The sequence below is a fragment of the Pseudophryne corroboree genome, chromosome 9 (genome assembly GCF_028390025.1).
Source record: "Pseudophryne corroboree isolate aPseCor3 chromosome 9, aPseCor3.hap2, whole genome shotgun sequence".
Taxonomy (NCBI): domain Eukaryota; kingdom Metazoa; phylum Chordata; class Amphibia; order Anura; family Myobatrachidae; genus Pseudophryne; species Pseudophryne corroboree.
In genome coordinates this window covers 437657357-437671218 of record NC_086452.1, presented here as the reverse complement: position 1 = coordinate 437671218, position 13862 = coordinate 437657357, and the positions used below count along the sequence as shown (strand labels likewise).

At 47.0% G+C, this 13862-nt stretch overlaps 1 protein-coding gene across 1 annotated transcript; it reads right to left on the bottom strand.

Moving 5' to 3' along the window:
- Positions 1 to 1912: 1912 nt before the first annotated feature.
- LOC134958843 (paraneoplastic antigen Ma1 homolog) lies at positions 1913 to 3331 on the bottom strand. Its single transcript, XM_063941552.1, has one exon. It carries the CDS (start codon positions 3329 to 3331, stop codon positions 1913 to 1915), a length of 1419 nt encoding a protein of 472 aa, XP_063797622.1.
- Positions 3332 to 13862: the final 10531 nt, after the last annotated feature.

The window sequence follows — 13862 nt, the reverse complement described above, 5'->3', positions numbered from 1 at the left end:
GTTGTATTTATATATGTAAGCGGATTGTTGTCTGTATGAACGGAAAAGTTGGCCCCATATAAGTAGTCGTGGAACTTATCAACGATTGCCCATTTAAGCGCAAGAAATTCAAGTTTGTGCACTGCATAGTTTTTTTCACTATTAGATAGTCCTCGGCTGACATACGCAATAGGTCGACATTTATCCTGCTGTGTTTGATACAAGACTCCCCCCAATCCTTCAAAAGAAGCGTCAATGTGGACTTCATACGGTAACTCTGGATTGGCGTAAGCTAGTACCGGCGATTGTGTTAAACAAGACTTCAGTTGTTGAAATGCAGCTTCACACTCAGGCGTCCATCTATCACCAAAATTTTCTTGTGGCTTAAAGTACAATCTTTGAGTAGTAGCACTTTTACCGGCCTTGTTTTTTCCTACAGGGGGATATCCCTTGGTCAATTCCGTGAGGGGCCGAGCGATTTTGGAATAATTGGGTACAAACCGCCTATAATACCCACAAAATCCCAAAAAAGAACGTAGATCTTTTAGATTTGCTGGACGAGACCATCCCTTCACAGCCTCCACTTTGCCAGGGTCGGTAGATATTCCTTCTCTGTTCACGACATGGCCTAGATAGGTCACTGTACTTTGACACATTTTGCATTTGTCTATTGATAACTTCAACCCGCGTTGTTGTAATCGGTCTAATACTTTCAAGAGTCTATCATTATGTTCTTCTAGGGTTTTTCCAAACACAATAATGTCATCCAGATAGACAATCACTTCTCTGTAGCACATATCCCCAACTGTTTGTTCCATGGTGCGTTGGAAAGTAGCTGGGGCTCCTTTAATCCCTTGGGGCATCTTCAGGAATTCAAAGAAGCCAATGGGACAAATAAATGCAGTTTTAGCGCGATCCTCCGGATGCATCGGAATCTGATAATATCCACATCTGAGATCCAGAATAGAAAACCATTGGCTTCCTTGGAGGCAGTCCAACGCTTCTTCTATTCTCGGAACCGTATATTGATCCACTAGAGTCCGATTATTTAAGGTACGATAATCAATACATAAACGGATATCTCCGTTTTTCTTTCTAGCTACTACAATTGGTGAGGCGTATGAACTTTCGGAATCAGCAATGATGTTATTCTCCAACAGATGCTTTAAATGCTGCCTAACGTCATCAAAATCAGCAGGAGCCAAACGACGAGACCGTTCTCTAAATGGACTCTGATCTTGTAGTTTAATTCTATGTTGAATGCCGGTAGCTGTCCCTAAATCCCAATCTCCAACAGAGAACACAGATTCACGATGAATGAGATGTTGCAATAATTGGTCTCTTTCTACTGGTGAAATGTCACTGCCTAAGAAACAATTTTTTAACTTATTTAGCAAGGGTTCATCCTCTCCTGAGAATGTTAGATTATCTTCTGGAACTATCAGAGGAGTCGACACCGTCATTGTTGTTCCATAAAAATGGCAGACATCTCTGTCCTGGATGTCCTCCTGAAGTCGGACTTGCTCCATACACCAATCGGATAATGTCCTGAATAAATGGGAGTTGGTCCCTACAATAACAGTTACCACCCCTTGATCAGAAGGAGGGTCAGGACAAACTAGAGCCAGAAATGGGAATGATTGCTTAGGATTTCCTGATTCCATGGGAAATTCAATGTGGGTAACAACATATCCTAAATATGGGTATTTTTGATTACTTAACCCCCATATTACTAGTCCATCAAATGCTAAAATGGGAAGGTGGGATAAATGTCGCTGGTACCAACTTTCAAAAATAATGGATACTTGAGATCCACTATCCAGTAATACATTGCAGGGTTGTCCATCAATAATTGCTTGTACCATGGGAGCCTTTCCTATAATTCCATCTGGAATTACATTAGACCACTGGGTACTCCCCATTGCACACACTTTTATAAGTTGGGCGTCGATGCGGGGTTCATCGGCGTCCCATTGGAGTTTTCCGTCAGTGGTGAAGATCTTTCTACCCTAGAGGTGTTCCTTCGTATATTTCCCCCTTGAATGCATTCGAAAGCTCTATGACCAAACTGTCCACAATTATAACAGGTGAAGTTGTTGTAATTAGTCCTATTATCATTCCTCCTATTAATCCCCCTTCCTCTTCCCAGAGGAGTTATAGCAGGTGAAACCGATAGATTGGTTTGTAGAGTAATCAATTGATCTAGTTTCTTATTTTGTTCTTCCATTAATTTATATAATTTTTCAGATGCTAAATTATTTTCGGCTGTCGGCAATACTACTTTGACACGTTTCACACTTTTTTCTCTATTTTCAATCTGTACTTCCTCCAATTTCACTTCCCTAATCAATTCTCCTAACGTGAAAGGAGGACTCTGGGCCAGACTACATCTTAATCTCTGTGCTACCGGATTGTTGGTAAGAGCTCCACGCAAAAGATGTTTCATCCTCCATTCATCTATATCTTTATCTTCTATTCCCCCTTTGTCCAATAGCTTATACAGGATTTTATTTATTCTATAGATATATTTAGTGAGAGATTCATTTGGTTCTTGATAGGTATGATTTAATCTTGCCAGAATATCACCAACATCCTCTAATGTTCCGAATGAGTAATCTAAGGCTTCAAAGTAATCTTTTAGGGTGGAGTTTGGCTGACTTCTTCTTGTAGCATGGATAATGCCCATAGCTGGACCCCTCAAACTCTCAACAATCCTTTGTTTTTTTATGTGTTCGGGGCATCTCCATTCTTCCGACTGTTGAGTAGCTGTTTCTTTCCAGGTATCATAGTTTTCCTCTCCTGCGGGTACTGGCATAATTCCCGAAAATATTCTTAACCTTCTATATCCTCCCTCGTAGTGCCATCGTTCAAAATGACTAACTACTTTATCCATGACTGCATCTACATTCTGTTCAGTACCATCTTCACCTCTAGGAATGTCTGTTTCTGGCTCTCCAGCTATAGAATAACTACCTCCTGTATTCCCTCCTTCTCCTATATTTGTTCTGCTATCACACTCTATTGTGGCTTCTTCACTGAGATCATGAGGAATCATAGGCCAAATAATTTTCAATCCTCTACCTGGAACGTTCTCTAGCATAATGTTAGCAGGGATTAAGGATGGATCTAATTCATTACTGTTAGTTAATAATACAGCACATATCGTTCCCAAATTACCTCTCCATTTATCACATATGTGTGGGTCCTTAATCCCATACCATTTCTTCACTTCTTTAAGTACCTCCTCATCAGATATATCTACTAAATTTCCTCCAATACCCACACTACACTTAAGATCCACCCTTCTCCTTTTACCCCAATTATATATATCCTCTCCATTTATGCACTCCATGTTCGATCTCAGCAGTGCCTCCAAATGTAACCCCTATTACGTGAATCTTTAGTTAGGGTTAATAATGTATCAACTCATATAAAGTGCCTCCACCCAAGTTTATGTTAGATAAATTTATATCTTGACGGGGTAAATTTGGGAAAACCCCCTTAAACAAATTGTTGTTATTATATATATTTTTGTTTTTTAGATACCCACGTACCTTCTATTTCTCCAATTCTCTTCTATCCCCATCACATCAGGTAAGTAATCACAAATCACTAAATTCCGTTTAGTAGAAGTAACATTTATGTAATTTATAACTTCACAAGTATATACTAAAATTACTATACTCTAAATATATTTTAGTATTTTATCATTGTTGTAACATAAATCATTAATACAATATATATCTATCAATTCTTATCCAATTAATATTTATGCATTTAATCATTATATTGTAACAGATGAATGACAGCTCATATCCCAGTCCTGCACTTTCTATATATATTTATATATATATGCATATATATCTATTTGTAGGAGCTCCTTCACTTGCTGGTTAGGCATTCTAGGTATCCTGAATATATATATCTTTATATAGATTCTCCTTTTCTTGTTTTAAACAGGGGGTGAACTCCTTTCCGGAGAAATTCAAAAGAACTGAATATAACTATTTCCGTTGAACATATCCATATTAGGAGTGAAGTTCAGGAGAAAGATACTTGTAACACTGTCTTCCTGTTCTGCAACAAAGATGATACTAATGTATCCTAATAAATTACTCCTTCAAGGTAAATAATACCATTCAGCAGAGAGGTTGTTTCCTTTTATATCCACTAGCTGTCACTGGTGCTGTACTCCTATATCTTTTTACAAGTGATAGTTAGTCTGTGTATATCCATAGGCTTTTAATGTAGCTATCTCTATAATAATCCTCCTTGTAGGTCTCAAAATACTGATTTATATAGTCTATAATGTATTATGAAGACTCCTTCCTTGAAAAGGCCATTTATAAATATGGGAGGTGTTTAATTATAATTAGTCTGTAATACTTCACAGTTACTTGCTTTACCATCCCTTTGTTCAGAGAAGTGTAATAGCTATTGTATTACTATATACACTTCAAGTAACTTATTACACCCCCTCCAGTTTTATATGACTTGTAAAATTAATGCAATAAGCTCTCGTTTTTTTCGTATGGTATGGTTTTGTTTTTTTTCAAGCTGAACGATTAGCACTACAATAGCTGAGAGTCTGTGTGTAATGACCTCTGTCCCTCTCGATGTAATTATTAAACAATAGTTATTAAATCACAGACCTTAGATGTTTTCACAATGAGCTCCTGCTCATTGCCTTTATGCAGGAATAGTGGACGGCAGTGCTCTTTTGTGGCCGCATATATATATATATATAACTAGGGATTGGGGAGGATATAATAGGCATTTATCAGGAGCAGAAGTGACTTTTCCCCCGGCGGCGTGAATTAACCAGCGGGCAGCGGCGGAGGTGACAACGGCAGCAGATGCTTTGATTTCAGCACTCCGGAGGAGGTGTCTGTAATGGGGCTACGGAGGCGTGCGGCGCCAGCTGATGGGGGTCGCTTCAGAGGCGTCTCCCCCGGCGGCTTGAATTAACCAGCGGGCAGCGGCGGAGGTGACAGCGGCAGCAGAGGATTTGATTTCAGCACTCCGGAGAAGGTGCCTGTTAGGGGGCTACGGAGGCGTGCGGCGCCAGCTGATGGGGGTCGCTTCAGAGGCGTCTCCCCCGGCGGCTTGAATTAACCAGCGGGCAGCGGCGGAGGTGACAGCGGCAGCAGAGGATTTGATTTCAGCACTCTGGAGAAGGTGCCTGTTAGGGGGCTACGGAGGCGTGCGGCGCCAGCTGATGGGGGTCGCTTCAGAGGCGTCTCCCCCGGCGGCTTGAATTACCAGCGGACAGCAGCGGAGTTGACAGCGGGCAGTGGAGGCTTTGATGTCGGGGAGGCGCTATATGAGTCTAAGGGTTGTATTCTTACCATGATGTACCGCGAGGTTATCCCGTTACGCCTCCTTCACCTGGATCGCCTTCTCCGCTCCATCTCGTCTCCTCTCTTTCATCTGCCGCCCTCTTCTTGTCTTCTCCCTCTGGCTAGCGATCGTTGAGCCGCTTTCTCCTCCTCTTCACACCGCTCTTCTTGCCCGATCTTCGGATGCCTTTTCCTCCGGACTGAGTCCCCTTCGTCTCCCCTGCTCCTGCGGAATGTTTACCGCACAGCTCTTTGATGGCAGGGCAGGGAGAGGCAGAAGGTATGCCCACCAGAGCGGCACCAGTGTCTCTTAATGCACTGTGATCCCCTCTTTTATACTCCTTTCAGGGGGTCTCGAGATCGCTAGTTTCCCGCTCAGGTCGCGAGACACCCCTCACTTGTCCTGTCTCGTGCTCCCCAAGCTGGGGGCCCATGCACAGTCACCCGCCAGTCTCTCACTGAGGGTCGCGAGACAAATGCTTTTCCCGCTCCACCATCAACATTACAGAGCCCAATTTACCTCACCGCATTTTAATAATAATTCCCTCAACATCAGCATGTTATAAACACATACCTACATATATATATATATTTGTATGTACAATGGTCATTATTTACAATATGTATTAGGATATCCTGCCCATTATACATACATTAACCAGTCAGGGTCACATTTGTAACACATTTTTTATTGCCGGGATCATGTAACGGATGTTCCTAGTGGATTGTGTATATGTCTCAACCTCGTCGACACTGGAGTCAGACTCCGTGTCGACATCTGTGTCTGCCATCTGAGGGAGCGGGCGTTTTTGAGCCCTTGATGGCCTTTGAGATGCCTGGGCAGGCGCGGGCTGAGAAGCCGGCTGTCCCATAGCTGTTACGTCATCCAGCCTTTTATGTAAGGAGTTGACACTGTCGGTTTATACCTTCCACCTATCCATCCACTCTGGTGTCGGCCCCACAGGGGGCGACATCACATTTATCGGCATCTGCTCTGCCATCACATAAGCCTCCCCATCAAACGCGTCGACACAGCCGTACCGACACACCGCACACACACACAGGGAATGCTCTGACTGAGGACAGGACCCCACACAGCCCTTTGGGGAGACAGAGAGAGAGTATGCCAGCACACACCAGAGCGCTATATAATTTTGGGATTAACACTATATTGAGTGAATTTTTCCCAATAGCTGCTTGTATATACAATATTGCGCCTAAATTTTGTGCCCCCCTCTCTTTTTAACCCTTTGAGCCTGAAAACTACAGGGGAGAGCCTGGGGAGCTGTCTTCCAGCTGCACTGTGAAGAGAAAATGGCGCCAGTGTGCTGAGGGAGAAGCCCCGCCCCTTTTTCAACTGACTTTCTCCCGCTTTTTCTGGAATACTGGCAGGGGTAATTTTACATCTATATAGCCTCTAGGACTATGGGGGACATTTACTAAGCAGTGATTAGAGCGGAGAAGTGAGCCAGTGGAGAGGTTGCCCATGGCAACCAATCAGCACTAAAGTAACATCTATAATTTGCATACTATAAAATTATACAGAGCTGCTAATTGGTTGATGGGGCAACTTCTCCACTGGCTCACTTCTCCGCTCTTATCACTGCTTAGTAAAAGTCCCCCTATATATGATGTAGATTTGCCAGCCAATGTGTCATATATTGCCCTCAGGGCGCCCCCCCCAGCGCCCTGCACCCTCAGTGACCGGAGTGTGAAGTGTGCATGAGGAGCAATGGCGCACAGCTGCAGTGCTGTGCACTACCTTGGTGAAGACCGAAGTCTTCTGCCGCCGATTTTCCGGACCTCTTCTTGCTTCTGGCTCTGTAAGGGGGATGGCGGCGCGGCTCCGGGAACGAACACCAAGGCCAGTTCCATGCGGTCGATCCCTCTGGAGCTAATGGTGTCCAGTAGCCTAAGAAGCCCAAGCTAGCTGCAAGCAGGTAGGTTCGCTTCTTCTCCCCTTAGTCCCTCGATGCAGTGAGCCTGTTGCCAGCAGGTCTCACTGTAAAATAAAAAACCTAAAATAAACTTTCTTTCTAGGAGCTCAGGAGAGCCCCTAGTGTGCATCCAGCTCGGCCGGGCACAGAAATCTAACTGAGGTCTGGAGGAGGGTCATGGTGGGAGGAGCCAGTGCACACCAGATAGTACCTAATCTTTCTTTTAGAGTGCCCAGTCTCCTGCGGAGCCCGTCTATTCCCCATGGTCCTTACGGAGTTCCCAGCATCCACTAGGACGTCAGAGAAATCTAATCCAAACAAGATATTTTTCTCAGTGCTTAAAGTGGTCCTAGAGAGGAGGGGCGTGGTCTCAAAAAATAAGAATTTACTCACCGGTAATTCTATTTCTCGTAGTCCGTAGTGGATGCTGGGAACTCCGTAAGGACCATGGGGAATAGCGGGCTCCGAAGGAGGCTGGGCACTCTAGAAAGATTTATGACTACCTGGTGTGCACTGGCTCCTCCCACTATGACCCTCCTCCAAGCCTCAGTTAGGACACTGTGTCCGGACGAGCTGACATAATAAGGAAGGATTTAGAATCCCGGGTAAGACTCTTACCAGCCACACCAATCACACCGTACAACTCGTGATACTATATCCAGTTTGACAGTATGAAAACAACTGAGCCTCTCAACAGATGGCTCAACAATAACCCTTTAGTTAACAATAACTATTTACAAGTATTGCAGACAATCCGCACTTGGGATGGGCGCCCAGCATCCACTACGGACTACGAGAAATAGAATTACCGGTGAGTAAATTCTTATTTTCTCTGACGTCCTAGTGGATGCTGGGAACTCCATAAGGACCATGGGGATTATACCAAAGCTCCCAAACGGGCGGGAGAGTGCGGATGACTCTGCAGCACCGAATGAGAGAACTCCAGGTCCTCCTCAGCCAGGGTATCAAATTTGTAGAATTTTGCAAACGTGTTTGCCCCTGACCAAGTAGCTGCTCGGCAAAGTTGTAAAGCCGAGACCCCTCGGGCAGCCGCCCAAGATGAGCCCACCTTCCTTGTGGAATGGGCATTTACAGATTTTGGCTGTGGCAGGCCTGCCACAGAATGTGCAAGCTGAATTGTACTACAAATCCAGCGAGCAATAGACTGCTTAGAAGCAGGAGCACCCAGCTTGTTGGGTGCATACAGGATAAACAGCGAGTCAGATTTTCTGACTCCAGCCGTCCTGGAAACATATATTTTCAGGGCCCTGACAACGTCTAGTAACTTGGAGTCCTCCAAATCCTTAGTAGCCGCAGGCACCACAATAGGCTGGTTCAGGTGAAACGCTGACACCACCTAAGGGAGAAATTGGGGAAGAGTCCTCAATTCTGCCCTATCCATATGGAAAATGAGATAAGGGCTTTTACATGATAAAGCCGCCAATTCTGACACTCGCCTGGCTGAAGCCAAGGCCAATAACATGACCACTTTCCACGTGAGATATTTCAGATCCACGGTTTTTAGTGGCTCAAACCAATGTGATTTTAAGAAACTCAACACCACGTTGAGATCCCAAGGTGCCACAGGAGGCACAAACGGGGGCTGAATATGCAGCACTCCTTTCACAAATGTCTGAACTTCAGGTACTGAAGCTAGTTCTTTTTGAAAGAAAATCGACAGAGCCGAGATCTGTACTTTAATGGAGCCTAGTTTTAGGCCCATATTCACTCCTGCTTGCAGGAAATGCAGAAATCGACCTAGTTGAAATTCCTCTGTTGGGGCCTTTTTGGCCTCGCGCCATGCAACATATTTCCGCCATATGCGGTGATAATGCTTTGCCGTAACATCTTTCCTGGCCTTAATAAGCGTAGGAATGACTTCTTCCGGAATACCCTTTTCCTTTAGGATCCGGTGTTCAACCGCCATGCCGTCAAACGCAGCCGCGGTAAGTCTTGGAACAGACAGGGCCCCTGCTGTAGCAGGTCCTGTCTGAGCGGTAGAGGCAACGGGTCCTCTGAGAGCATCTCTTGAAGTTCCGGGTACCACGCTCGTCTTGGCCAATCCGGAACCACAAGAATTGTGTTTACTCCTCGCTTTCTTATTATTCTCAATACCTTTGGTATGAGAGGCAGAGGAGGGAACACATAAACCGACTGGTACACCCACGGTGTCACTAGAGCGTCCACAGCTACCGCCTGAGGGTCCCTTGACCTGGCGCAATATCTTTTTAACTTTTTGTTGAGGCGGGACGCCATCATGTCCACCTGTGGTTTTTCCCAACGGTTTACCAGCATCTGGAAGACTTCTGGATGAAGTCCCCACTCTCCCGGGTGGAGGTCGTGTCTGCTGAGGAAGTCTGCTTCCCAGTTGTCCACTCCCGGAATGAACACTGCTGACAGTGCTAGTACATGATTCTCCGCCCATCGGAGGATTCTTGTGGCTTCTGCCATCGCCATCCTGCTTCTTGTGCCGCCCTGTCGATTTACATGGGCGACTGCCGTGATGTTGTCTGACTGGATCAGCACCGGCTGGTGTAGGAGCAGGGATTTTGCTTGACTTAGGGCATTGTAGATGGCCCTTAGTTCCAGAATATTTATGTGAAGGGAAGTCTCCTGACTCGACCATAGTCCTTGGAAGTTTCTTCCCTGTGTGACTGCCCCCCAGCCTCGAAGGCTGGCATCCGTGGTCACCAGGACCCAGTCCTGTATGCCGAACCTGCAGCCCTCTAGAAGATGAACACTCTGCAGCCACCACAGTAGAGACACCCTGGTTCTTGGAGACAGGGTTATCAAGCGATGCATCTGAAGATGCGATCCGGACCACTGGTCCAACAGGTCCCACTGAAAGATTCTGGCATGGAACCTGCCGAAGGGAATTGCTTCGTAAGAAGCCACCATCTTTCCCAGGACCTGCGTGCAGCGATGCACTGATACCTGTTTTGGTTTCAGGAGGTCTCTGACTAGAGATGACAACTCCCTGGCTTTCTCCTCCGGGAGAAACACTTTTTTCTGGACTGTATCCAGAATCATACCCAGGAACAGTAGCCGTGTCGTCGGAACCAGCTGTGACTTCGGGATATTCAGAATCCAGCCGTGCTGGTGCAGCACCTCCTGAGATAGTGCTACTCCCACCAACAACTGTTCCTTGGACCTCGCTTTTATTAGGAGATCGTCCAAGTACGGGATAATTAAAACTCCCTTTTTTCGAAGGAGTATCATCATTTCCGCCATCACCTTGGTAAATACCCTCGGTGCCGTGGACAGTCCAAACGGCAGCTTCTGGAATTGGTAATGGCAATCCTGTACCACAAATCTGAGGTACTCCTGGTGAGGATGGAAAATGGGGACATGCAAGTAAGCATCCTTGATGTCCAGGGATACCATGTAATCCCCCTCTTCCAGGCTCGCAATAACCGCCCTGAGCGATTCCATCTTGAACTTGAATTTTTTGATGTATGTGTTCAAGGATTTCAAATTTAAAATGGGTCTCACCGAACCGTCCGGTTTCGGTACCACAAATAGTGTGGAATAGTAACCCCGGCCTTGTTGAAGTAGGGGTACCTTGATTATCACCTGCTGGGAATACAGCTTGTGAATTGCCGCTAGCACCGCCTCCCTGTCTGAGGGAGCAATCGGCAAGGCAGATTTTAGGAACCGGTGGGGTGGAGACGCCTCGAATTCCAGTTTGTACCCCTGAGATACTATTTGAAGGATCCAGGGATCCACCTGTGAGCGAGCCCACTGATCGGTGAAATTCTTGAGGCGGCCCCCCACCGTACCAGGCTCCGCCTGTGGAGCCCCACCGTCATGCGGCGGACTTGGCAGAAGAAGCGGGGGAGGACTTTTGCTCCTGGGAACCTGCTGTTTGTTGCAGCCTTTTTCCCCTACCTCTGCCTCTGGATAGAAAAGACCCGCCTTTTCCACGCCTGTTTTTCTGGGTCCGAAAGGACTGAACCTGATAAAACGGCGCCTTCTTAGGCTGTGAGGGGACATGGGGTAAAAATGCTGACTTCCCAGACGTTGCTGTGGAAACTAGGTCCGAGAGACCATCCCCAAATAATTCCTCACCCTTATATGGCAACACTTCCATGTGCCTTTTAGAATCTGCATCTCCTGTCCACTGGCGAGTCCATAAGCCTCTCCTAGCAGAAATGGACAATGCACTAACTTTAGATGCCAGTCGGCAGATTTCCCTCTGTGCATCTCTCATATATAAGACTGAGTCTTTTATATGGTCTATGGTTAACAGGATCGTGTCTCTGTCTAATGTGTCAATATTTTCTGACAGTTTATCTGACCACGCAGCGGCAGCACTGCACATCCAAGCTGACGCAATAGCTGGCCTAAGTATAATGCCTGAGTGTGTATATACAGTCTTCAGGATCGCCTCCTGCTTTCTATCAGCAGGTTCCTTGAGGGCGGCCGTATCCGGAGACGGTAGTGCCACCTTTTTAGACAAACGTGTGAGCGCTTAATCCACCCTAGGAGGTGTTTCCCAACGTGACCTATCCTCTGGCGGGAAAGGGAACGCCATTAGTACCTTCTTAGGAATTACCAATTTTTTATCAGGGAAAGCCCACGCTTCTTCACACACTTCATTTAATTCATCTGATGGGGGAAAAACTACGGGTAGTTTTTTCTCCCCAAACATAATACCCTTTTTAGTGGTACCTGTATTTATATCAGAAATGTGTAACACCTCTTTCATTGCCTCAATCATGCAGTGAATGGCCTTAGTGGGCATCAGATTAGACTCATCGTCGTCGACACTGGTGTCAGTATCAGTGTCGACATCTGGGTCTGCGGTCTGAGGTAGCGGGCGTTTTAGAGCCCCTGATGACCTGTGCGACGCCTGGACAGGCACGAACTGAGAAGTCGGCTGTCCCACATTTGGCATGTCGTCAAATTTCTTATGTAAGGAGTCTATACGTGCACTCATTTCTTTCCATAAGCTCAACCACTCAGGTGTCTGCCCCGCAGGGGGTGACATCCCTTCTAAAGGCATCTGCTCCGTCTCCACATCATTATCCTCATCAAACATGTCGACACAGCCGTACCGACACACCGCACACACACAAGGAATGCTCCAACAGAGGACAGGACCCACAAAAGCCCTTTGAGGGGACAGAGTGAGCAGGGCCGTAACTACGTGTGTGCCAAGTGGGCTTGGCACACAGCGCAGTTGCCCTGAGGGCGCAACGGCCAGCGGCATGTAATGAGTCAAATTGACTCATTACATGCCGCCTCAGTGTGCGCCGTGCGCGGCTGGAGGGAGAAGAGACCAGCGCCGGGTTCAAGGAGGAGGAGGGAGGGGGAGCAGGGAGCCGCAGCAGCGCTATTTGATTGGTAGTAAGCGCCGCTGCAGCATCGAGCATCCCCCTCTCCTTCTGTATTGGCTGCCCGGCGCTGCTATGGATGCTGGGATGCGGTTCCTTCATCCCAGCATCCATAGCAGCGCCGGGCAGCCAATACAGAAGGAGAGGGGGATGCTGCAGCGGCGCTTACTACCAATCAAATAGCGCTGCTGCGGCTCCCTGCTCCCCCTCCCTCCTCCTCCTCCTCATCTCACTGCCTGCACCGAGAGGGAGATCGATGCCAGCACGAGGAGCCTGTCAGCGGGGAGAAGGTAAGTATATCCCTCTCTCTCTTTCTTTCTCTCATTCTTTCTCCCTCTCTCTCTCTCTCTCTCTCTCTCTCTCTCTCTCAGGGGGACACCGTCTGCCGCAATGTGTAAAAAGGGGGCCTGGCTGCCGCAATGTATAAAAAGGGGGTCTGGCTGCCGCAATGTGTAAAAAGGGGGGGTCCTGGCTGCCGCAATGTGTAAAATGGGGTCCTGGCTGCCGCAATGTGTAAAAAGGGGGCCTGGCTGCCGCAATGTGTAAAATGGGGTCCTGGCTGCCGCAATGTGTAAAAAGGGGTCCTGGCTGCCGCAATGTGTAAAAAGGGGTCCTGGCTGCCGCAATGTATAAAAAGGGGGTCTGGCTGCCGCAATGTGTAAAAAGGGGTCCTGGCTGCCGCAATGTGTAAAATGGGGTCCTGGCTGCCGCAATGTATAAAGAGGGGGCCTGGCTGCCGCAATGTGTAAAAAGGGGGACTGGCTGCCGTAATGTGTAAAAAGGGGGACGCTGTCTGCTGTAATGTATAAAAGGGGCTCTACCTGGTGTAGTGGCGCTACTGTGCAGCGTAATTTGAATAATGTAGACTACTGTGCACCGTAGTATGAATTGCTATTATTTTGTGGCCACGCCCCTTCCCCGTGAAGCCACGCCCCTATAAATTTTTCACGCGCTGCCCTCATCTTACATGGGGGGGGCGCTACTGTCGTTTCTTGCACACAGCGCTAAAATGCCTAGTTACGGCACTGAGAGTGAGAGTATGCCAGCACACACCAGAGCGCTATATAATGCAGGGACTAACTGAGTTATGTCCCCTATAGCTGCTTTTTCTATATAATTTATACAGCGCCTAAATTTAGTGCCCCCCCCTCTCTTTTTTTACCCTTTTCTGTAGTGTAGACTGCAGGGGAGAGCCAGGGAGCTTCCTTCCAGCGGATCTGTAAATGGAGAAATGGCGCCAGTGTGCTGCAGGAGATAGCTCCGCCCCTTTT

Excerpts from the sequence above, each read along its gene's own strand:
- LOC134958843 (XM_063941552.1), bottom strand. The coding sequence starts at position 3,331 with ATGGAGTGCATAAATGGAGAGGATATATATAATTGGGGTAAAAGGAGA.